Source organism: Rana temporaria, chromosome 1 (assembly GCF_905171775.1).
Source record: "Rana temporaria chromosome 1, aRanTem1.1, whole genome shotgun sequence".
In the NCBI taxonomy this organism is placed as follows: domain Eukaryota; kingdom Metazoa; phylum Chordata; class Amphibia; order Anura; family Ranidae; genus Rana; species Rana temporaria.
Genome location: NC_053489.1, coordinates 668,409,630 through 668,434,811, shown reverse-complemented (window position 1 = coordinate 668,434,811; position 25,182 = coordinate 668,409,630). Strand labels below are relative to the sequence as shown.

General features: G+C 44.7%; 1 protein-coding gene across 1 annotated transcript in view; it reads right to left on the bottom strand.

The window, feature by feature from the left end:
* Positions 1–3,134: 3,134 nt before the first annotated feature.
* The window catches only part of FBXO41 (F-box protein 41), a 118,816-nt gene continuing 96,768 nt past the window's right edge, over positions 3,135–25,182 (bottom strand). The window contains exons 11-12 of the mRNA XM_040335587.1: positions 11,966–12,081; positions 3,135–5,586 (exon numbers count right to left, since the gene is read on the bottom strand). Of these exons, the coding sequence (XP_040191521.1) occupies positions 5,524–5,586; positions 11,966–12,081 (179 nt within the window). The 3' untranslated portion in view covers positions 3,135–5,523. The remainder of the gene's footprint in view (positions 5,587–11,965; positions 12,082–25,182) is intronic.

Below are 25,182 nucleotides of genomic sequence, written 5' to 3'. Positions count from 1 at the left end.
CAACCCTACTTGACACAGTGCTCTGACCTCAACCCTACTGAACACAGAGCCCTGACTTCAACCCTACAATGCAATGGCCTCAACCTTACTCAACACAGAGCCCTGACCTCAACTCCACCAAACAAAGAGCCCTGACCTCAACTCCACCAAACACAGAGCCCTGATCTCAACCCTCCTGGACACTCGCCCTCAAACCTACTGAACACAGAGCCCTGACCTCAACCCTACTGAGCATAGACCCAGGAACTGAACCCTACTAAACACAGAGCCCTGACCTCAACCCTACCGAATACAGGGCCCTGACCTTTACCCTACTGAACACAGAGACCTTCGCCTAACCCTACTGAATACCCAAGTCCAATATCAGTACCTGAACTCACAAATGCTCCTTTCGGCCGAATGGGCACAAATTCCCACAAGCACACTTTAATACCATTCAGAAGAGTCCTGCAAAAAAATAAATGGCAGGGTCTTCGGGATGTCCACAAGGCTCATTTACTGTAGATGTGATGGACAGGAATACACAAACTCTTGCCATTATACTGCACATGAAGGCACCAGCTGCTCCTGCGGTCTGTTCAGTGATTTTACCACGCTTTTCATGACTGCTCAGGTAATGATAATGAAGGCTGACCTTTCCATTTATCACATGATGAAACAAACAGATTCTTTAGAACTGAAAAAAGTAAAAAGCCTCAACAATGTTTGCTAAAACCTTTACAATTAGCCGACTGTGTTTTTTTTTATTCCAACAAAACTGGAGTTACCCTTACTTACAATTTTGGTTCAGGACAAGAGCAATCTGTACCATACGAAAGCTACACAATTGGAAGGTCTGGCAGTATAGGATGTAGCTTGCACCCATCATGATGTTATCTGTCTTCTGGTGTCCTTAACTAAGGACCATATACACCTGCTTCTCAAATATTTAGAGCTCACCCCCAGACCACCTTAAACCTATCTTCACAGCACTTCCCTGATGCTTTGTCCTCCATTGCAACCTTTGCAAAATGCCTGGTGTTAGCACTCTGACCTACTACACTCGGAGCTCTGTTCATCTGGCACTTTTCCAAATCACATGACTTCCTGTCTGTCCCATAATCCCTTGCTCCTAGCCCATAATATGCATATTGCACAAACCCCCCAACCAAAGTGACTCCTGTCACAGTGTCCACTGTAGATGGCCTTCTACATGCTCATTCCAGCCCAAAATACACATGCAGGCCCACCATAATACAATTAGTTGTCTTCCTATGTCCTTGTGCCCAGCCCATAAATTGTATGGTCTCCCACTATAATACAATCGGGTGGCGTCCTGTATCCTTGCACCCATAATGCACATGTCTGCCTGATATAATAGGACTTCAGCAAGTCCCTCCTGTCAAACCTTCATAGTCTCAGCTCAGATAATGCCAGGATTGTGGACATCAGAGGGGTTCCAGGGAGACCCTGCATGCAAGTTTGGCCACTCTATAAGCAGAAATACCAGGGCCATAGATTTTGCTGCAAAAACAGGCTGTAGAGACAAAGGAGACATTGACAGTAAACTTGCGAGGTACTTTGTTTTAACATTTTAGGTCTCCTTCCAAGGTTGTTATACCTAATCAGCAAGCCAGTTTACATAAACAGATTTATAAATGACATTTGCAGACATCTATGAAATAACTACAGGCATTTTGTAACCAATATGACGTTTGCCACAATAATATTACTATCGTCGAGACAAATTTTCCTGTGTACCATTCTTCTCCCATTTGGGGTACAAGATGGTGCTGTTCTGAGCCTGAAATGGCACTTGGCTAGAGAAATGTTAACACGTTTTTAAATATTTGAAGTCCCATCTAAGTAGAGGACACTTACTTCTGCTAAGACAAACACTCATGGTTAATTTTTATTAGGTACACCAATAGAGTGCCCATAAAGCCATAAAGGGCGGTTGTACTTGGCAAGGATGTTGCGATATTTAAATGATGCTCAATCCTTGATACCAATGTGCATCAAGAAATAATCCGCACAGCTCTGTCTCTTGTATCAGTACCACCAGCCTAAATCCGGGACACAGGACAGGACACCTCCATTGATTCATGCTGTATACCCCAAATTCTGACCCTGTCATCTGCCTGTCATGGTAGAACTTTGGACTGGTCAGTCCAAGTAGAGCTTCACCTGCTATCATTGATCCATTTCAGGATCCTACTATTGGCTTATTTTCCTGCTATGAACTTGTACTTCCATGGCTGGTCCTCTTCGAGCATTGACGTGTTGAGCATGTTGTCATGTGTGACGGGCCCCAAAGAAAACTCAGCAGAACTCCAAATAAAACTAACAAAATAAAAATAAAAAACACAACTGAACTGAACTGAATCCAGACATTTCCCCAGCAGTTTTTTTTCCTGCCACTAGAGGCCCCTGGTCTGATGGCCATTATTCTTCAACCCACTTCCTCTGGACCCATGCCATCCTGGACAAGCCTCCAGCCTATGACTGGACAGTGAAAGGAGAAGCAGCCCAGTGATGAGTTCATCTCTCTGCTTTCTCCTCCTATTATTATGCTTCTTGTCACCACATGAACTGCTTGACTGCTTCTTCTTCTTCTTCTTCTTCTTCTTACAGTGATGATAATGCACTAATTATTACAGAGCTGTATTAACTTATGTCCTTCATATAAGCGTAGAGTTCAGCTTTAAAGGTGCCCCTGTCACTCTAACCTTCATCTCAAAAACAATGCTTCTAATGACCAAGAAAAGGGTCCATAAGGATTGGGGCACCGCGGACGTAGAGAGAAGGAGGTGCTGTGGACATAGGAGGAAGGGGTGCAGTGGATGTAAGGGGTCTGGGATGTAGTTGATGTAGGGGGAAGGGAGCGCTTCTGATGTAGGCGAGGGGGTGCAGTGAATGTATGGGCATTGGGGTGTAGTGGATGTAGGGGGAAAGGGGCACTGTGGATGTAATGGTATTGGGGTGCTGTGGATGTAGGGGGTTCAGGGTGCAGTGGATGTAGGGGCAGGGGTGTTTTGGATGTAGGGGGAAGATTGCTTCCATGCCAATCTTCTAGAGCACAATTGTCAAACACAAGGCCTGCGGGCCGAATCCGGCCCTCCAGGCCATTTCATGTGGCTCTCACCCCCCCCCCCCCTTGTCTCCGCCCCTACCTGGTCTCAGCAGCAGAGAGGACAGGACTCCTCCACCAGATTCTGAACTTCTCTGTCTAGCCCTCCTGGCAGCAGCACAAGGCAAGGGGGTGCGCAGATGTAAGGGATAGTTGGGGGATGCACGACTTCTGATGGTGGGGGGCTCTTGACATCCAATGTAAGGAGGGTGGGGGGCTGATACAACTGGGCCCTTTGAGGGCAACCATAATGCTGATGTGGCCCGCAAGGAAATTGAGTTTGACACCCCTGTTCTAGAGGATTCCAAACTGTATATACTATTTTTTGCCAAGTGCAATTTTTAACTGCATATAAGGCTGTATAACCAGGCAGTTCTGGGCACCCTCTTTTTCTATGGTCTATGGATATAGCTACACACTTCAATGTGACCTTCTGCACAGTAAACTGCTATAAACAGTGGTTGTTGGTGCAAGTCTAGATTTCTTGACAGCTTAACCCAGTCCAGGTGTTTTCCTCTCTCTCTAACAGAACTACTGCCAGCCCGGTGCTTTCCTCACCACTCTCTGTAAACTCTGGACACCACAATGCCTGCAATCTCAGAACAATATCTAAGATGTCTCTGACTCCAACAACTATTCTTCGATCAAGGATACTTAAATTGCAGAGGGTTCTGCTAAATCGTCACATGAGGCAGCACATGAGACAGCCCATGAGCAGAGTACACTGCATGTTGATGGGTAGGGAGAGCCAGACACACTAGCAGAGCAGCTCCCCTCCCTCCTTGCAGATACTGATGCTGAGGAACCTGTACAACCAACTCTGTCTGAAATTTTTAGGGCAGTGCATGCTTGCACAGCCTCTGTGAACAACCTTAAAGAGCAATTTGGTGGGCTGAGAGAGGGTGTTTCCCTGTTAAGGCAAGACTTGCAGAAGATTAGAGAACGTACGACTGCATTGGAAAGCAGGGTGAGTGATGTTGAAGGTAGACTCCCGCCAGTTGCTCGGGAGACCCATGCCGCCTATCAGCTTGCCAAAGACACTAATAATAGAGCAGATGACATGGAAAATCGCCTGCGAGGCAACAATATCCATATAGTAGGATTGCTAGAGAAAACAGAAGGGGGAGATGCCACCACATTTGTGGAGACCTGGCTGATCAAGATATTTGGGAAGGAGGCCTTTTCCCTATTCTTTACAGTGGAACGGGTGAACCGCACACCAGGTCGCCCGCCGCAACCGGGTGCTCCCCCTCAGACCCATTTTGGCCCAGCTTCTGCACTACAGAGACAGAGGATACTTAAATTGCACACCTTCCACTTGTGGTAGAACAAAAGAACCTCTAAACCATCTACTAAACCTCAAGGTGTACCTAATAAAGAAGCCAATGAGTCTATGACCATTCATGGCTTTTTCAGAAGTTCTGAAGGTTGGTGGTCCTTTCCAACTTCATGAATGGTTCACCATAAAGTGCTAATGTTCCCATCTGTCACTTGGACCCCCAACTATCTGACCAACAGAACACCGTCTGCCATCTATGAAAAATAAATTGTATAATGAAGAAAAGAGGTCTGTTATAGCACCATGTACAGACGAAGGCCGCTAAGTCCTTGTAGAGAGCTTGACAAAACACTGGATGTATACATGCTTCATGAAGGCTTCTTGAAAAAGTTAGTAAACTGTTTTTCTTGGCTTGTGACTCCATGAAGACCGAGGCTGTAGCTCTATGTGGATACACAGGATTCTTGAGGGTAATACATTGTATTATATAACTGCCAACGGGTCTTACTGCCTTCCGAAAAAATACTGTAGCTCACTCGGGGTGCTTTGCACGGTGGACAGCCGATGGCCTTCATCCAAAACAAGGATTCCTCTCTATATACTCTACCTCTGAACATAAATTAACTGGAATACCAACTGGCTTCCATTGATGCTTTTTTTTTTCTTAAATAATAGCATATATTTATATATTTATCTTTAAAATATTGATATATATTAATATACAGATTTATAAGTATATCTCACTTGACAGAAACACAAAGAATACGATCCACACAGACATTAGGAAAATCTCGGAATCGCCTGCAGTGCTACATATACCAGGGGCGGACCCGTCGGACGCCGCTCAATATTGGGCCGCTGCAGAGAAGTTACACTGAAAAATGTTTGATAAAGACTCTGTCTGAGAACCCTGGAGGTTAGTGTTACCCTTTCGGCGCCAAGGGAGGGGCCCTGTCGGTGGGCGTGTCCCTCTATTGCACTGCTGTAGTCAGATGTTCCAAAGACACTTTCTTGGAAGCAGGTTTTTTTTTTGGCAATTGGTCTTGGTGGCACTTCCCATGATGAGACGGCACGGTTCAGTCTAGGTGTCGGAGGAGACTTGAGGATCACAAAGTCTATTTCCTATAAAGCGGGATTAGCATCCTTCCTCCACCTTAATGTGTAGAATCTTTGAGAAGCCCGGCCTCTTCTTAAGAGCCTAAAACACAGGAAAATAAAGTCACTACACTTGAACACTGCTACCCATAATTCAAGGCTCCACATATGGAATCTGTCAGGTTAAAGTGTATGTAAACCCCAACACTGAATTCTGTTAACTGTTCCATTGAGGTACAATTAACCATTTCAATACCGGGCACTGTCACCCCTTTCCTTCCCATGCCAATTTTCAGCTTTCAGCGCTCTCACACTTTCAATGACAATTGCGCGGTCATGCAACCCTGTACCCAAATGAAATGTTTATCATTTTGTTCACACAAATAGAGCTTTCTTTTTGTGGTATTTATTCATGACTCTTTTTTTTCTTTTTTGTGATATAAGCGGGAAAAAAGAGCGGAAATTTGGAAAAAAAAAAGATATTTTCGTCTTTCTATTTAAAAAAAAATCCAATAAAATCATAAATTTAAGCCAAAATGTATTCTGCTACATGTCTTTCGTAAAAAAAAAATCCTGTTAAGTGTATAATAATTGGTTTGTGTGATCACGGACATATGTACGCAGATGATCATGTACAGATGTCTGCAGGTGATCACAGACATATGTGTGCAGATGATCATTGGAACATGTGATTTTACTGTTACATATGGGGGGACAGGTGTTTTTACTGTGTGGGGACATGTGTGTGGCTACAGTGTTTTGGGGACACTATTTTGGGGACTTTGTGTGTTTACAGTGTGTTGGGACATGTGTGGGGACACTAGGCTGCAGAGATCCACTCTCCTCTCCTCACTGACACCTTCTGTGTGAGGAGAGGAGAGCCAATCGCCTAGTAACCGTCTCTTTATTTACATGACATGGCGGCTGTGATTGGACACAGCTATCATGTGATCAGGAGGGCCAATCACAGAGCCGTTCTGCCGATCAGAGATGCGCCGTGTCCGGGTGACACAAGCGCATTGGGAACGTGCCGCTGCGCGGCCAATCCCCCTCCTTCTGAGGGACGTCCCTGAACGTCCACTCAGAAGGAGGAAACGCCCACCCAGCCGTATATGTGCAGTGGCCGGGTGGGAGGTGGTTAATATACCATTTAAATAGCAGTTTGTTATCTCTGTTCTATAAATGCAAGTAAATACTTGCTGATTCTGTCATAAATCTTGTAAGCTGATAACTTCCTGCATTAACCATTGTTTCTAGGTACCCTTGAGAACTACAGAACAAGGTGGGGGGGGTTTCCCTGCAACTACAGATTGCAGGAAAGAAAATTGCTCGAATTTCCCATCAACCCAGTCAGGGTTCATGGGGGGAAACCCTCCTGCAGAGCTATTATGTTCTCCTGGGGGAAAACAGTGATTACTGCTAGCGGCTATAGCCACTGGCAATAATCGCATGCAGGGCCGCTGATAGGTGGGACCCGGGGCACACAGGGGGGCCCAAAAAGCAGGGGGAATTAGTGCCTGCGCCGTCGTATCTTAGCTGTCTAGTTCTGCTGGCCGCTAGGGGCGTGAACGCTAATTTACGCCTATACACTGATTCACGAACGTACGATTGCCCGTTGCAGTAAAGATACGCCGTTTACGTAAGGCGATTCCCGGCGTAAAGTTAGTCGAACAAATAGCTGGACTAGTCAATGTTAAGTATGGCCGTCGTTCCCGCGTCGAAATTTGAAAAATTTACGTAGTTTGCGTAAGTCGTCTGTGAATGGCGCTGGATGTAATTTACGTCCACGTCGAAACCAATACGTCCTTGCAGCGTACTTTGGAGCAATGCACACTGGGATATGTCCACGGACGGCGCATGGGCCGTTAGTAAAAAACGTCAATCACGTCGGGTCACGAGTAATTTACATAAAACACGCCCCCCTCATCCTCATTTGAATTAGGCGTGCTTACGCCGGCCCATTCACGCTACGCCGCCGTAACTTAGGAGGCAAGTGCTTTGTGAATACAGCACTTGCCTCTCTGACTTACGGCGGCGTAGCGCAAATATGATACGCTACGCCGCCTCAAAGATGCGCCCAGCTACCTGAATCTAGCTACATGTGTTGTAGGCTTCCCTGTCCTGTAAAAAAATGTTTTAAAAAAAATAATAGTTAAACATTGTAATAAATAATAAAACAAACTATAAAATAATTGTAATTTTTTATAAAAAAACAAAAAACAAAACAATTAAAAAAGGGCTAATTCACATAGGTTATCTGTTATGTTTGTGTTCACTAATAATAATTTTAGTGTATCTTTAGTGAAAATATGGTCTGGGCTGGGGGGGGGGGGGGGGCTGCCAGGTACGCTGTCCAGGGCCTCATGATTGCATGGTGGATGGATCGACTTGGGTAAAATCAGCCTGCCCACAGACGGATCGAACCTCAGTCAGTCCCTGCTGAACCAGCCTAGAGTTGATCCATCTATGGCCGGCTTAACAAAGTTGCTCCTCTGTAATTTCAGCACAGTGAAAGAATGTTGTCTCTCTCTAGGACAGAAAGGACCACCCAGGTGAAAAGCATGAAAAAAGAAAACTTGATGTAGCCTTCACATCTGGATGGAACTGGTTGACTGCAATATAATAGGGTTTTTGTAGTCACTATAAAATCCTTTTTTTGGAATCCATGAAGGGACACAGAAGTCATATACTGTCGTGGTGCCCAAAAGCCGTGATGAATGGGCCACAGCAACACTGATAGTGGGCCCGATGGAAAACAGCACTTGGGACTGCCTGCAACTCTAGAGCTGCCTGAAGGACCAACTTCAGAATCTGACACCAAATAAGGCAGAGTCCCCTTCCCAATAGGAGAAACTGCCAAAAGGACCAAAGAAAGGACACAGAGAATCAACCTGAGGCTCAAAACCAAAATGATAGAGAAGAATAATGCCACATAGCCATAGGGGAAGCACACAACTATGGATCACACCAAGCTGATTAACAAGAATCCACCAAAATTGGTAGAATGAACACCTAGGGCCAGATTCACAGTCAGCGGCGTCATTTTGTGCGGGTGTAACGTATCCGCTTTACGTTACGCCTCCGCAACTTAGACGGGCAAGTGCTGTATTCTCAAAGCACTTGCTCCGTAAGTTGCGGCGGCGTATCGTAAATCGGCCGGCGTAAGCCCGCCTAATTCAAATTTGGATCAGGGGGGCGTGTTTTATGTAAATCTACTGTGACCCGACGTGATTGACGTTTTTCCCGAACGGCGCATGCGCCGTCCGTGGAATTTCCCAGTGTGCATTGCTTCAAAGTACGCCGCAAGGACGTCATTGGTTTCGACGTGAACGTAAATGACGTCCAGCCCCATTCACGGACGACTTACGCAAACAACGTAACTTTTTCAAATTTCGATGCGGGAACGACGGCCATACTTAACATTGCTACGCCGCACTTATGCCACCATATAGCAGGGGCAACATTACGCCGGGAAAAGCCTAATGTAAACGGCGTATCTTTACTGTGTCGGCCGCGCATGCGGAATTCGCGTATCTAGCTAATTTGCATACTCGACGTGGAATTCGACGGAAGCGCCACCTGGCGGTCAGCAAAAATATGCAGTTAAGATCCGACGGCGGGATCTAATGGATATCAATGCGTAACTGATTCTAAGAATCAGGCGCATAGATACGATTAGGACTTACGACGGCGAAAATGGCGCTGCGTCGTCGTAAGTCCTTTCAGAATCTGGCCCCAAATTCCCAGGTAGGGAAGCAGTACATTCAACATGAAAGTAAACCAACACTCCCGTGCTTGGAAGAAATGTGCAGTGTGTCTCCACTGGTTCAGCCTCCACACTGGCTGTGCTGCCCCTCACAACAGGTCAAGGAAAACCAAGTGGGACTCTATAAAGGAAAGGAACAGGGCACACACCAGCCTAGCGCATTACCTCTGCAACAATTCATTATTAAAACATTTATAAATTATACTCACAAACAAATGCATAGGTCAAGCAAAATACAGTCCACCAAGTGCTCCACCCAGCCTGGTCGTGTTTCAAGGGGTGTCCCCTCTTCTTCAGGGGGAGTCAGCTCTGAGGAAGATGGGACACCCTTCAAAATGCATCAGCTCTTTTGGACTCTTCATTTCACAATTGGCACTTGCCAGCAGACCATGCTGTGTGGAGCATTTGGTGGAATGTATTTTGTTTGACATATGCATTTGTTTGTGAGTATAATTTATACATTTTTTAATAATACATTGTTGCAAATGTAATGCGCTAGGCTGGTGCGCCCTCTGATCCTTTTCTTTAAAGGGAAGCAGTGCAACCTACAAATTTATGCATATAAAGTGATATTAAAGGTAATTTGTTTTCTTTGGCCCGGATTCACAACGGAGTTACGACGGCGTATCTCCGGATACGCCGTCGTAACTCTGAGTTGTGGGGTCGTATCTATGCGACTGATTCATAGAATCAGTTACGCATAGATTTCCCTAAGATCCGACCGGCGTAAGTGTCTTACACCGTCGTATCTTAGGCTGCATATTTACGCTGGCCGCTAGGTGGCGCTTCCGTATATTTCCGCGAGGAATATGCAAGTTAGGTAGTTACGCCGATTCAGAAACGTACGTCCGCCCGGCGCAATTTTTTACGTTGTTTACGTTAGGCTTTTTCCGGCGTAAAGTTACCCCTGGGTCTATGAGGCGTACGCAATGTTAACCACTTCAATACCGGGCTTTAAAACCCACCTCCTTCCCGGGCCTATTCTGGCACTTCTCTCCTACATGTACAAATCGTCATTCTTTTGCTCGAAAATTACTCAGAACCCCCAAACATTATATATGTTTTTTTAGCAGACACCCTAGGGAATAAAATGGCGGTCATTGCAACTTTTTATCTTGCACCGTATTTGCGCAATAATTTTTCAAACGGCTTTTTTTTGTAAAAAAAATGGTTTCATAAATTAAAAAATAACAAAACAGTAACGTTAGCCCAATTTTTTGGTAAAATATGAAAGATGATGTTACGCCGAGTAACTAGATACCTAACATGTCAAGCTTTAAAATTGCGTACACTCATGGAATGGCGCCAAACTTCGTTACTTAAAAATCTCCATAGGCGACACTTTAAAATTTTTACAGGTTGCCAGTTTAGAGTTACAGAGAAGGTCTAGTGCTAGAATTGTTGCACACGCTCTAACGCACGCGGCGACACCTCACATGTGTGGTTTGAACGACGTTTACATACGTGGGCGGGACTTACGTGTGCGTACGCTTCTGAGCGCGAGCTACCGGGGACAGGTGCATTTTAATTTTTTTATTATTATTTTTTATTTTTTATTTTACTTATTTCTTTATTTTTTACACTTTTTTTACACTTTTTTTTTTTTCAATCGCTTTTATTCCTATTACAAGGAATGTAAACATCCCTTGTAATAGGAATGTGTGTGACAGGTCCTCTTTAAGGAGAGATGCGGGGTCAATAAGACCTCACATCTCTCCTCCAGGCTGGAAAGAATGAGATCGTGAAAAAAAATTCACAGATCTCATTCAAACTAGCCGCAATTGCGGTTTGTTTACTTACGGGGACCCGGGCGTGACGTCATCACATCGCGCCCGGGCCTTCGACGGTCATAGAGATGACTGGTGACCAGATGGTCACCAGTCTTCTCTATGGCAAACATCCGGCGGACGGCGATCATCTCTCCGGGCCCCCGGTGGGACGGGAGAGCCTGGAGAAGCACCGAATGGCGGTGGGAGGGGGGGATGTCCCCTCCCGCCGCATGTAAGAACGATCTAGCGGCGGAACCGCCGCTATGATCGTTCTTACGGTGCGCAGGATCGCCGCCGCTAAAAAATTATATCTCAATGATGCCTCCGGGTGCAGGCATCATTGAGATATCCCCCCGCAAAGCCCATCACGTCATATGACGTCCACCCAGGATAACAGGTCCCCGTTTTGGACGTCATATGACGGCGTGCGGGTGTCAAGTGGTTAAGTATGGACGTCGTTCCCGTGTCGAATTTTGAAAATTTAACGTCGTTTGCGTAAGTCGTTCGCGAATAGGGCTGTACGTAAGTTACGTTCACGTCGAAAGCATTGACGATTTGCGGCGGAATTTCGAGCATGCGCACTGGGATTCTTTACCGAACGGCGCATGCGCTGTTCGTAAAAAACGTCAAATACGTGGGGTCACACTAAATTTCAATAAAACACGCCCACATCATCTCCATTTGAATTACGCAGGCTTACGCCGGACCACATACGTTACGCCACCGTAACTTGGGGCGCAAGTTCTTTCTGAATACGGAACTTGCGCCCTAATTTACGGCGGCGTAACGTATCTGAGATACTTTACGCCCACAGAAAGATGCGCTGATCTTTCTGAATCTGGGCCTAATAATCAAGCATGTTCACTTCATCAAATCTGGCCCTCTGTAAAAAAAAGTTTGGACACCCCCGACATAAGAGAGGGGTCACAGATAAATGAAGTAGCTACCTGCAACTTATTGACCATCTCCTCAAACAGCTTTCGGGCTTCAGGACTGCTCGGATCCTTAAAATAATCTGCGATGCCCACCTGTACCACAATGGACTTCAGGTTGCGACAGACACCTGGAGATATACAGAGTGAGATGCAGAGGTCAGTCACTGATTACGAGACGTTCTATTAAAAGACTTACCAACTTTATAAGACCTTTCTCTGGCCAAATTCACCCTCATGATCTCCAATGCGTCTCTTTTTTTCCCCCACGGTTTGTCCATCCTCTGTATTTTCGCATCCTTCAATGGATCATCCGAATATAACTTTCATCGCTTTTACAAGGCCAGTATTACATTTGTCAGCTCCAACCACTTTAGAACCATTCCTGTTTTTCAAATGGGGAATCAGTGAGTTTAAAAAATGGTTCACCCTTTAATTCTATGCAAGAACCCATCACTTTATTGTCACAAGTCTGCTTCTTTATTGTAAATACAACTACCTTCAAAATCTTCCTCTAGCGCCTTCAAAAAGTATTCATACCCCTTGAAATTTCCCAAATTTTGTCATGTTACAACCAAAAACGTAAATGTATTTTATTGGGATTTTATGTGATAGACCAACACAAAAGGGCCAGATCCACGAAGCAGATACGCCGCGTAACTTCTAGTTTGCGCCGGCGTATCTTTGTTTTGTATCCACAAAACAAGATAGGCCTGAAGCTGTGCTAGATCCGACTGATGTACGTCTTAGTACGCCGTCGGATCTAAGGTGCATATTTACGCTGGCCGCTAGGTGGCGTTTCCGTCGATTTCCGCGTCGAGTATGCAAATTAGCTAGATACAGCGATCCACGAACGTACGTCCGGCCGGCGCATTTTTTTTACGTCATTTCTGTAAGGCCTCGTACACACGGACGGACTGTCCGCTGAAAACAGTCCGCCGGACCGTCCGCTGGAAAACGGTCGGCTGGACAAATGTCCGCTGGAAACCTGTCCGGTCGGCCGTACACACGACCGAACATGTCTGCGGACCAGTTGCAGCAGACATGTTCGGTCGTGTGTACAAGGCCTAAGGTGCATATTTACGCTGGCCGCTAGGTGGCGTTTCCGGCGATTTCCGCGTCGAGTATGCAAATTAGCTAGATACAGCGATCCACGAATGTACGGCCGCCGCATTTTTTTTTTACGTCGTTTCTGTAAGGCTTTTTTCCGCGTATAGTTACCCCAGCTATATGAGGCGTATCCTATGTTAAGTATGGACGTCGTTCCCGCGTCGAATTTTTAAAATTTTACGTCGTTCGCGAATAGGGCTTTGCGTAGAATGACGTTCACGTCGTAAGCATTGGCTTGTTGCGGGTTAATTTCGAGCATGCGCACTGGGATACCCCCACAGACGGCGTTCAGAAAAAAACATCATTTACGTCGGGTCAAGACGTATTACCATAAAACACTCCCCTATCTCATCCATTTGAATTGCGCGCCCTTACGCCGACACAGTTACACTACGCCGCCGTAACTTACGGCGCAAATTCTTTGAGAATCCGGGAAATACGCTGTAAGTTACGGCGGCGTAGTGTATCTGAGATACACTACGCCGGACGTAAAGAAGCGCCGCGCGTCGTGGATCTGGCCCAAAGTGGCACATAATTGTGAAGTGGAAGGAAAATTATAAATGGTTTTCAATTTTTTTTACAAATAAATATGTGAAAAGTGTGGGGGGTACATTTGTATGGCGCCCCCCGGAGTCAATACTTTGTAGAACCGCCTTTCTCTGCAATTACAGCTGCAAGTCTTTTTGGGGGATGTCTCTACCAGCTTTCCACATCTAGAGAGGGACATTTCTGCCCATTCTCTGTCAGATTGGATGGAGAGCGAGTGTGAACAGCAATTTTCAAGTCTTGCCACAGATTTTCAGCTGGATATAGGTCTGGACTTTGATTGGGCCGTTCTAACACATGAATATGCTTTGATCTAAACCAGGGGTGTCAAACTCAATTTCATCGTGGGCCACATCGGCATTATCATTGCCCTCAAAAGGGCCGGTTGCATCTGTAAGATTAGATGTCCAGCGCATCCCCTCCCCTCACATTAGCTGTCAAGAGCCACCCCACCATCAGAAGTTGAGTCCCCCACCCCACTTACATCACAGTGCACCCCCTTTCCTTATGCTGCTGCTGGGAACAAGCTGGATGCATTGCTTGAAAGCAGAAAGTACAGGGTCTGAAGAAGGACCAGAGGAGAGCTGGAGGTGCGAGGGTCATATGAAATGGTCTGGAGGGCCAGATTCAGCCCGCGGGCCTTGTGTTTGACACCTGTGATCTAAACCATTCCATTGTAGCTCTGACTGTGGCCCGGATTCACGTACAGCGGCATATCTTTGAGCGGGCGTAACGTATCCTATTTACGTTACGCCTCCGCAACTTAGACGGGCAAGTGCAGTATTCTCAAAGCACTTGCTCCGTAAGTTGCGGCGGCGTAGCGTAAATACTCCGGCGTAAGCCCGCCTAATTCAAATGTGGAAGATGTGGGCGTGTGTTATGTAAATGTTATGTGACCCCACGTAAATGACGCTTATTACGAACGGTGCATGCGCCGTCCGTGGAATATCCCAGTGTGCATTGCTCCAAAGTACGCCGCAAGGACGTATTGGTTTCGACGTGAACATAAATTACGTCCAGCCCCATTCACGGACGACTTACGCAAACGACTTAAAATTTTCAAAATTCGACGCGGGAACGACGTCCATACTTAACATTGGTACGCCGCATGTACGCCTCATATAGCAGGGGTAACTTTACGCTGGGAAAAGCCTAACGTAAACGGCGTATATGTACTGCGTCGGCCAGGGCGTACGTTCGTGAATTTGCGTATCTAGCTGATTTACATATTTCTAGGCGTAAATCAGCGTACACGCCCCTAGCGGCCAGCGTAAATATGCAGTTAAGATACGACAGCATAAGAGACTTACGCCGGTCGGATCTAATACAAATCTATGCGTAACTGATTCTATGAATCAGGCGCATAGATACGACGGCTCAGACTCAGAGATACAACGGCGTATCTGGAGATACGTCATCGTATCTCCTTTGAGAATCTGGGCCTGTATGTTTAGGGAAGTTGTCCTGCTAAAAGGTGAACCTCCCCCCCTCAAATCTTTTGCAGACTTTAACAGGTTTTCTTCTAAGATTGTCCTGTATTTGTCTTCATCCATCTTCCCTTCAACTGACCAGCTTCCCTGTCCCTGCTGAAGAAAAGCATCTCCACATCATGATGCTGCCACCACCATGTTTCACGATGGGGATGGTGTGTTCAGGGTGATGTGCAGTGTTAGTTTTCCTGACACACATAGCGTTTAGCTTTAAGGCCAAAAAGTAAAATTTTGGTGTCATCTGACCAGATCACCTTCTTCCACATGTTTGCTGTGTCCCCTCCCCCACATGGCTTCTCACAATCTTCAAACAGGACTTCTTATGTCTTTCTTTCCCCAATGTCTTTCTTCTTGTCACTCTTCCATAAAGGGCAGATTTGTGGAGAACACCACTAATAGTTGTCCTGTGGACAGATTCTCCCCCCTGAGCTGTGGATCTCTGCAGCTCCTCCAGAGTTACCATGGGCCTCTTGGCTGCTTCTCTGATGAATACTCTCCTTGCCCGGCCTGTCAGTTTAGGTGGACGGCCATGTCTTGGTAGGTTTGCAGTTGTACCATACTCTTTCCATTTTCGGATGATGGATTGAACAGAAGCTCTGTGAGATGTTCAAAGCTTGGGATATTTTTTTATAACCTAACCCTGCTTTATACTTCTCCACAACTTTATCCCCGACCTGTCTGGTGTGTTCCTTGGCCTTCGTGATGCTGTCTGTTCACTAAGGTTCTCTAACAAACCTCTGAGGGCTTCACAGAACAGTTGTATTTATACTGAGATTAAATGACACACAGGTGGACTCTATTTACTAATTAGGTAACTTCTGAAGGCAATTGGTTCTTCTATATTTTAGTTGGGGGTATCAGAGTAAAGGTGTCTGAATACAAATGTACCCCCCCACACTTTTCACATATTTATTTGTAAAAAAAAAATTGGAAAACCATTTATCATTTTCCTTCCACTTCACAATTATGTGTCACTTTGTGTAGGTCTATCACATAAAATCCCAATAAAATACATTTATGTTTTTGGTTGTAACATGAGAAAATGTGGAACATTTTAAGGGGCATGAATACTTTTTCAAGGCACTGTATATGCCAGCATATAGGGATCAGTTACTGCCATGTAGTTTTATTTGGCACCCAATTGCAGATAGTCTATCCAAGCTCTGCTACTACCGCATTTCACTTTGTTGCTTTTTATATAAATATATGTCTGTTTTATGATTTTTATTCTCAGACGTTACTTTACATGGGAGAATCTGTTTGTTTAGTAGTTTGTCTTAGAAACAGAAATCAGGTTAATTTTGAATGTTTGAGTGGACTTCATAAACAGATGCCTTGGTAACAATTAAACAAGCTGTCCTCAAACAATGGGAACTTAGGGCCAGATTCACAGAAGAGATACGACGGCGTATCTCCTAATACGTATCTCTGTGTTCCGGCCGACCTAACTATACGACTGATTCATAGAATCAGTTCCGCATAGATAGCCAAAAGATCCGACAGGTGTAATTGAATTACACTGTCGGATCTTAAGGATGCAATTCTAGGCCGGCCGCTATTTGGCGAGGCCATTGCGGTCGGCGTAGAATATGCAAATGACTAGTTACGGCGATTCCCGAACGTCCGCGCTGCATGTCGATCTAACTTTACGTCGTTTCCGTCGAGATACGCCACGTAAAATTAGGGCTGAGCCCTAGGTGTTCTAAGCCATGTTAAGTATGGCCGTCGTTCCCGCGTCGAAATTTAAAAAATCACGTCGTTTGCGTAAGTCGTCCGTGAATGGCGCTGGACGCCATTTTTCGTTAACGTCTAAACAAATGACGTTTGTGCGACGTCATTTAGCGCAATGCACGACGGAGCATGCGCAGTACGTTCGGCGCGGGAACGCGCCTAATTTAAATGGTGCGCGCCCCATTTGAATTGGGCGGGCTTGTGCCGAGCGCATTTACGTTACACCGCCGCAAGTTTACAGGTAAGAGTTTTGAGAATCAGGCACTTACGCTGTAAACCTGCGGCGGTGTAACGTAAATACGATACGTTACGCCGCCGTGGAGTAACGTAATTCTATGTGAATCTGGCCCTCATAATATATACCATTGTTATATGTTGGGCTATGTAACTGAAATCAACAAGTCAAGTTAATCAATGGTTAACCATAGCTTGACATGTATAATACAACAGTGCCATCTAGAGGTTGAATTGGAGAATACTTCTCCAATTGAAACAGTATTGCGAAAGGGGCCACACCAATGTGGGAATGCTAAAATCTTTCAAATAAAAAGCCAACAACAGAGAATCAAAGGTGGACTCTATAATGACTTTACACCAAGGAAGGTCTGTACAGTCATAAAAAGCTATACCTGAAGATGATCTCAAGCAACTGCTTATAGATTAGGCCTGGGATCCTCGTTGCCTACGGAGATTGTGAACATACTGTAATCTGAGTTAAGTAACTTTTAATAATATTTCTACTGTTTATAGTCCATAGTTTCTGCCTATTTGCTAGAATGTAGGCAGTATTTTGTTTGTTGTATGTATATATCTACCAGTCTTGTATTTTCTTTCCTATAATTGTAGCAGTTTCTATGTACAGCATTTTTGTGTAGTAAAAGGACATTAATACACTAAAGAGGTCTAAGCTTCCCTGCTTTATTTCAACATAACCTTACTAGACACCAAAGCAAAACATTCACTCATTAGGCGCTTATACCTTGTTGTGTCAGAGGAGATGCTTGGGTGGAGTGGCACCAATCCGGTGCCAATACAAAACTACCAGCCAGTAGCTGATCCTGGAGGGCGACGCTTTTCTTTTTTGTTTTCCTCAAGTTACTTGGGTAGCCGGGACAAGCTGTGTTAGCAGCCAGTACCTGGGACTGAGTAGCTGTAGGAAAGAAGTTATCTGCTGGAGCAGAAGAGTGTAACGGCATACCACAGGACCCTTTGTCAGGAATCAGCAGCTGAGATGGCCAGATCTGTGGGGCTACAGACCAAACCATATACAGTGGTGTAACGGAATGACCCGGGACACCCAGAGACTTTGTAAGGATGATGGGTACTCCTGTACTGGCGTCACCAAGGAGTCTTATGTCTAGGGTCACCTTATGTCCGATAGGGCTATAGGGTGACTGAGAAATGATGTCCTAAATTACAGGACAGGGGACATCACTGATAGTTCATATTGCAGGATTTTGAGATACTGCAAGATGTTGGTTAATTGTGACCCAACCAGTCAATAGTGACTAATTTCTATGACTAGCCCTGGCTAGTGACATGCTAATTGAGTCAGGCTCCTGGAAGACCTTTCATTGTGTGATAACACTGCTTTAAGCCTATTGATGCTCAGAGGTGTGAATACCTTTCGGTCAAGCTGTATGCGAAGACAGAACGTCTGTCTAGGGATGTGGATTAAGAAGAGATCATTGTGTGTGATGGTGTTTTGTTTGTTATGCTGTTAATGAAGGAATGTGCAGTAATTAGATCATGATAATTATAGGCCGGCGCCGACATGTCTAGAATGTTTAGTAATTAGCCTTAGTGTGTGATTAGGGGGGTGGAGATTTCATTGTCCCTTTGAATACTGTCACATGCTTGTAACTGCATAAAAAGCTGAGAAGAAACCATTAAAGTTGTCATTACATTTGGAACAAGTACAGAGCTGTGTGTCTCGTCTTGATTCTGGGGAATTGATATGGATCGGGTCCTGTTGGTTGGAGTGTCGATAAGCTGTCTTGGATGTGATGGAAGGTCGTAAACGGTGGTGACCGTTACAAGTGGAACCTTGGATTACGAGCATAATCCGTTCCAGCAGAATGCTTGTAATCCAAAGCACTCGCATATCAAAGCGAGTTTCCCCATAGAAGTCAATGGAAACGAAGATAGTTTGTTCTGCATTGACTTTTATGGCATGCAATACCGCATGTGGCCAGAGGTGGGGGCGCCAGAGAGCCTTGGAAATACTCGGAGACAGCTCGGCTGAAACCCTCAGAAAGGTTCGGAAGTATTTCTGAGTGATTCCGGTACTGCACACCCCATTAGCTTGAATTCTGTTCATTTTGCGAGACAACACTCGCAAACCGAGTCAGATTTTTTTTTCTTTTTTTTGCTCGATATTCAAAACGCACGTTAACCGCATTACTCGTAAACCAAGGTATATATTAACTCAATAACGCCGACAGTATGCAGATATACGGCCTCACTGGACTGGACTTTTTCCCAGTGGGGCCGCATATCTGTGCATCTGTCTTTGTGCTCTCCCAGCACAGAGACTGGAGTCTCATTGAGAGCCCTGAGTCCCATACTAACATTCGAGACCTGAAAATCCCGGCTCCAGGTCACCTGATCACTGTGATAGCCTCTGATTGGGGACCACAGTGCTCAGTCACTGTGAAGCCCGCCCTGTGTTTCTCTCTCTGTGAATGGAGAGGAAAGGTACATTGTATCTCTCTCTCATTGCAGAGAGAAAAAAAAGTGTGTTTAACCACTTAACCCCTGGACCATATTGCTGCCCAAAGACCAGAGCACTTTTTGCGATTCGGGACTGCGTCGCTTTAACTGACAATTGCGTGGTCGTGCAACGTTGTTCCCAAACAAAATTGGCGTCCTTTTTTCCCCATAAATAGAGCTTTCTTTTGGTGGTATTTGATCACCTCTGCGGTTTTTATTTTTTGCGCTATAAACAAAAATAGAGCGACAATTTTGAAAAAAATGAATATTTTTTTACTTTTTGCTGTAATAAATATCCCCCCCCCCCAAAAATATATCAAAAAACTTTTTTTTTCCTCAGTTTAGGCCGATACGTATTCTTCTACATATTTTTCGTTAAAAAAATCACAATAAGCGTTTATTGATTGGTTTGCGCAAAAGTTATAGCGTTTACAAAATAGGGGGTATTTTATGGCATTTTTATTAATATTTTTTTTTACTAGTAATGGCGGCGATCAGCGTTTTTTTTTGGTACTGCGACATTATGGCGGACACTTCGGACACTTTTGACACATTTTTGGGACCAGTGGCATTTTTATAGCGATCAGTGCTATAAAAATGCATTGGATTACTATAAAAATGCCACTGGCAGTGAAGGGGTTAACACTAGGGGGCGGGGAAGGGGTTAAGTATGTTCCCTGGGTGTGTTCTAACTGTAGGGGGGGTGGCCTCACTAGGGGAAATCACTGATCTTCTGTTCATACATTGTATGAACAGAGGATCAGCATTTCCCCCCCCTGACAGGACCGGGAGCTGTGTGTTTACACACACAGCTCCCGGTGCCCGCTCTGTAACGAGCAATCGCGAGTGCCCGGCGGCGATCGCGCCCGCCGTGCACGCGCACGGGACTCGGGGGGCGAGTGGGGGGCGCGCGCGCCGCTAGTATCCTGCGAGAGAGCCGACGTAGAGCTACGGGCTCTCGCGCAGGGGAGCCAACCTGCCCCCGTAAAACGACGGCGGCAGGTCGGCAAGTAGTTAAAAAAAAAATAATAATAATAATAATAATAGAAAATAGAAAATAAAGACAAAATTCATAAATCAATGTTTGACCTAGGTTAGTGTTTGGGCCTAGTAAGGATCAAAGGTCATGGTCAGTATATTTTGGACAGGATTTAAAAAAACAAAAGATTTTTAAAGCGGATGTGCCATGGGAAAAATATATTAAAAGCCAGCAGCTACAAATACTGCAGCTGCTGACTTTTAATATTAGGACACTTACCTGTCCTGGAGTCCAGCGCCGATCGCAGCAGAGGACGAGCGATCGCTCGTCTCTCTGCTGCTCCCCCCGCCATCCACGCTGAGGGAACCAGGAAGTGAAGCGCTGCGGCTTCACTGCCCGGTTCCCTACGGCGCATGCGCGAGTCGCGCCGCGCCCCGCCGATTGGCTCCCGCTGTGTGCTGGGAGCCGAGTGTTCCCAGCACACAACGGGGGGGGGGGGGGTGACGGGATGTGACGGAATGCCCGTCTTTTGCCCGTGAATGCCGGGCCGGAAGTGGGTGCAAATACCTGTCTTTAGACAGGTATCTGCACCCCCCTCCCCCCTAAAAAGGTGTCAAATGTGACACCGGAGGGGGGAGGGTTCCGATCAGCGGGACTCCACTTTAGGGTGGAGAACCGCTTTAAACTAGTATCAGTGTTTTAGGCAGGATTAAAAAAACAGCAAAATGCGTATTTATTTTGGGTTGTTCTTTGGTGATAGGTTATGGCAGTAACAAGAAATATACAGATACATTTAAAATATATATATATATTTTTTTTTACTATTTTGGGCCAGTTTTTCATTGGATAATAAAATAAAATCAGGATATGCATTACCATTTACCACCATTTGTCATGAAAAAAAATGAGATGTCATCCACCTGGATGCCCAAAGTAGTTGTGATCATATGTACAGTTTCACTAACGCATGTCAAAGTTGAAAAATTGTACTTAGGCATTAGGATTTGTTTTAGATATATTGGTAGATAATCTGTGCTGCCTCCAACTATTTAATTTTCAGCAAAATAAGTGAGAAATAAGTGAAAAACAATTAAGATACCAAAAAAGGGTTTAATTCCTTAACCGTGAAAGTGATGTGATTAAATATAGGTGCTGCAATTTAATTAGCCTGAATATACAGCTCATAAGTAATGAAAAAAGAGATTAAAATTGCGCAACCCTATGCATTAAATATCCAATGCAATTAAATTGTGTTAACATAAAAGTCCGTCTTGTGTTTCTGAAATAAAACTGATGATATCAAGCATTCACGTTGTAATTTGGGATTTTTTATTCGATGTTGACTGATAAGAGGGGCCGCTTACCAGATAAGGTGGATCTCAAATGGTAGGGATCAAATGGGCTCTGCAATATGTCGTTGTGACCATGGATATTCCTTCCAAGACACCAATGTTACACTCGCTCAAGGATGGGTCGGTCCGACAATGGATATTCCTTCTAGTACAGCTCCTGTAGCCAGTATTACTCCCGATACAGCGAGCTGCTGTATGCGTTTCCCTGTACAAGGCAACGACTGGGAACAGAGGCTTTGTACGGGGAAACGCGTCGGGTGGAGCACTAGTCTCTGACGTCACCATGCACCAGCTGGCTGGCTTGAGCAGCGGCTGTTTTGAAATTGTTTCATTGCCTTTGGATGTCAGTGTTTTATGGAAGATTTTGCAATAAATTCTTTTAACGAAAATACTGCACCATGAAGCCTCTTTTTCTTTTTACCTGGTAAATGAATCTGAGTTTGGAAGACATATCGGAGGATCGGTTAATGCTTTGTGAAAAATATTGCATATAACAGCAGCTCACTGTATCGGGAGGAATACTGGCTCAGGAGGTGTACTAGGAGGAATATCCATGGTCAGGCCAACTCATCCTTGAGCGAGTGTAACAACGGTTCTGGAGGTGTCTTGGAAGGAATATCCATGGTCAGACATATTTACTGAGCCTATTTGATCTCTATCATTTGAGATCCACCTTATCCGGTAAGCAGCCCCTCTTATCAGTCAACATCGAATAAGAAGTCTCAAATTACAACGTGAATGCTTGATATCATCAGTTTTATTTCAGAAACACGATATGGACTTTTATGTTAACACAATTTAATTGCATTGGATATTTAATATATAGGGTTGCGCAATTTTAATCTCTTTTTCTATTAGGATTTGTTTTACTCTTAGGTGGGAAGGCGGTTAAAGTGAATTTATTAATAGTAAACACCAGCAAACAGCTAAGATATATAGTGGGGATTGAAAGTTTGGGCATCCCAGGTAAAAATTTGTATTAATGGGCCAGATCCACAAAAGGGATACACAGGCGTATCCACTGATACGCCGTCGTATCCCTGTTTCTATCTATGCGGCTGATTCATAGAATCAGTTACGCATAGATATTCCTAAGATCTGGCAGGTGTAATAGTTTTACACTGTCGGATCTTAGGATGCAGTACCTGGGGGCATTTCTCGTCGAAATTCTGCGTCGGGTATGCAAATTAGCACTTACGGAGATCCACAAAGCTTTTTCCCTTTGTTTTTTTTCCATAAGTGTTAGTTTGCCGTCGCAAAATTAGGGCTGCTTTTACAAAGTGTAAACTTAGTACACCATGTAAAAGTATACCCTTCTTTCCCGCGTCGCTGTCAAATTTTTTTTAAATTTTTTTTTTCCCGCCGCACCTCTTTTTTTTTATACCGTCATTTACACTTTCAAAATTACAGAAAACCAAAAAATGGCGTCTGCAAAAGTTTGGACACCCTGCAGAATTTATAGCATGCACTGCCGCCTTCGCAAAGCTGAGACCTGCCAGTGTCATGGATTGTTCTCAATCATCGTCTGGGAAGACCAGGTGATGTCAATCTCAAAGGTTTTAAATGCCCAGACTCATCTGACCTTGCCCCAACAATCAGCACCATGGGTTCTTCTAAGCAGTTATCTAGAAAACTGAAAGTGAAAATAGTTGACGCTCACAAAGCTGGAGAAGGCTATAAGAAGATAGCAAAGCGTTTTCAGATGTCAATATCCTCTGTTCCTTGGAATGTAATTAAGAAATGGAAGTCATCAGGAACAGTGGAAGTTAAAGCAAGATCTGGAAGACCAAGAAAAATATCAGACAGAACAGCTCGCAGGATTGTGAGAAAAGCAATTCAAAACCCACGTTTGACTGCACGATCCCTCCAGAAAGATCTGGCAGACACTGGAGTTGTGGTACACTATTACACTATAAAGAGATACTTGTACAAATATGGTCTTCATGGAAGAGTCATCAGAAGAAAACCTCTTCTACGTCCTCACCACAAAACTCAGCGTTTGAACTTTGCAAATGAACATATAGACAAGCCTGATGCATTTTGGAGACAAGTTCTGTGGACCGATGAGGTTAAAGTATAACTTTTTGTCCGGAATGAGCAAAGGTACGTTTGGAGAAGAAAGGGCATAGAATTGAATGAAAAGAACCTCTGTCCAACTGTGAAGCATGGGGGAGGATCAATCATGCTTTGGGGTTGTATTGCAGCCAGTGGCACAGGGAACATTTCACGAGTAGAAGGAAAATGGATTCAATAAAATTTCAGCAAATTTTGGATGGTAACTTGATGCCATCTGTGAAAAAGCTGAAGTTAAAGAGAGGATGGCTTCTACAAATGGATAATGATCCTAAACACACCTCAAAATCCACGGGGGATTACATCAAGAGGTGTAAACTGAAGGTTTTGCCATGGCCTTCACAATCTCCTGACCTCAACATAATTGAAAATCTATGGATAGAAATCTCAAAGAACTGGAAGATTTTTGTAAGGAAGAATAGGCAAAGATACCTCAAACAAGAATTGAAAGACTCTTGGCTGGCTACAAAAAGCGTTTACAAGCTGTGATACTTGCCAAAGGGGGCAGTACAAGATATTAACTCTGCAGGGTGCCCAAACTTTTGCAGCCGCCATTTTTTTGTTTTCTGTAATTTTGAAAGTGTAAATGATGGAAATAAAATCTAACTTTTTTTGACATATTATAAGAATGTCTAATCTGTAATATGATGCCTTTTGGAGATTTTTCCATCTTTCCTTGGCTTCGTTATGCACATTAATACAAATTTTTACCTGGGGTGCCCAAACTTTTGATCCCCACTGTAAGTGAACAATAACCGAATTACAAAATACCCAACCACCTAACAATAATACAATGTATACAAGACGATGAACACAGGCCACAGGGCATACCGGAGATGTAAATAAGGTGGGAACCAGGGCAGGGATCAGGAATAAGGGGAGCAGATATAAGGCAGCAGGGTGCAGGGTACAGGATACAGGGCAAGATCAGGAGCAGGATAAATGGCAAGCAGTATCTGACTTAGCACAGCAAAGAAAAACACTGACGTGAATTGTACTAGCAGAGGAGAGACTAAATTCCCTCCCAGCAACCAGCATCAGGCGGAGACTAATTACTAAAAACTGTCGACTGCTGGGAGACACCTGCTGGTGGACACTGGAACTACAACTTTCCGCTCTAGGAAGCATAGTGCCACCAGCAGGTGACCCTGGTCCTGACACTCTTTTTCTATAAACATTCCCTGTAGAGGCGCAGGATGGTCTGCTGTGACATGTTCCAACTTAGAGCTCATGCACATA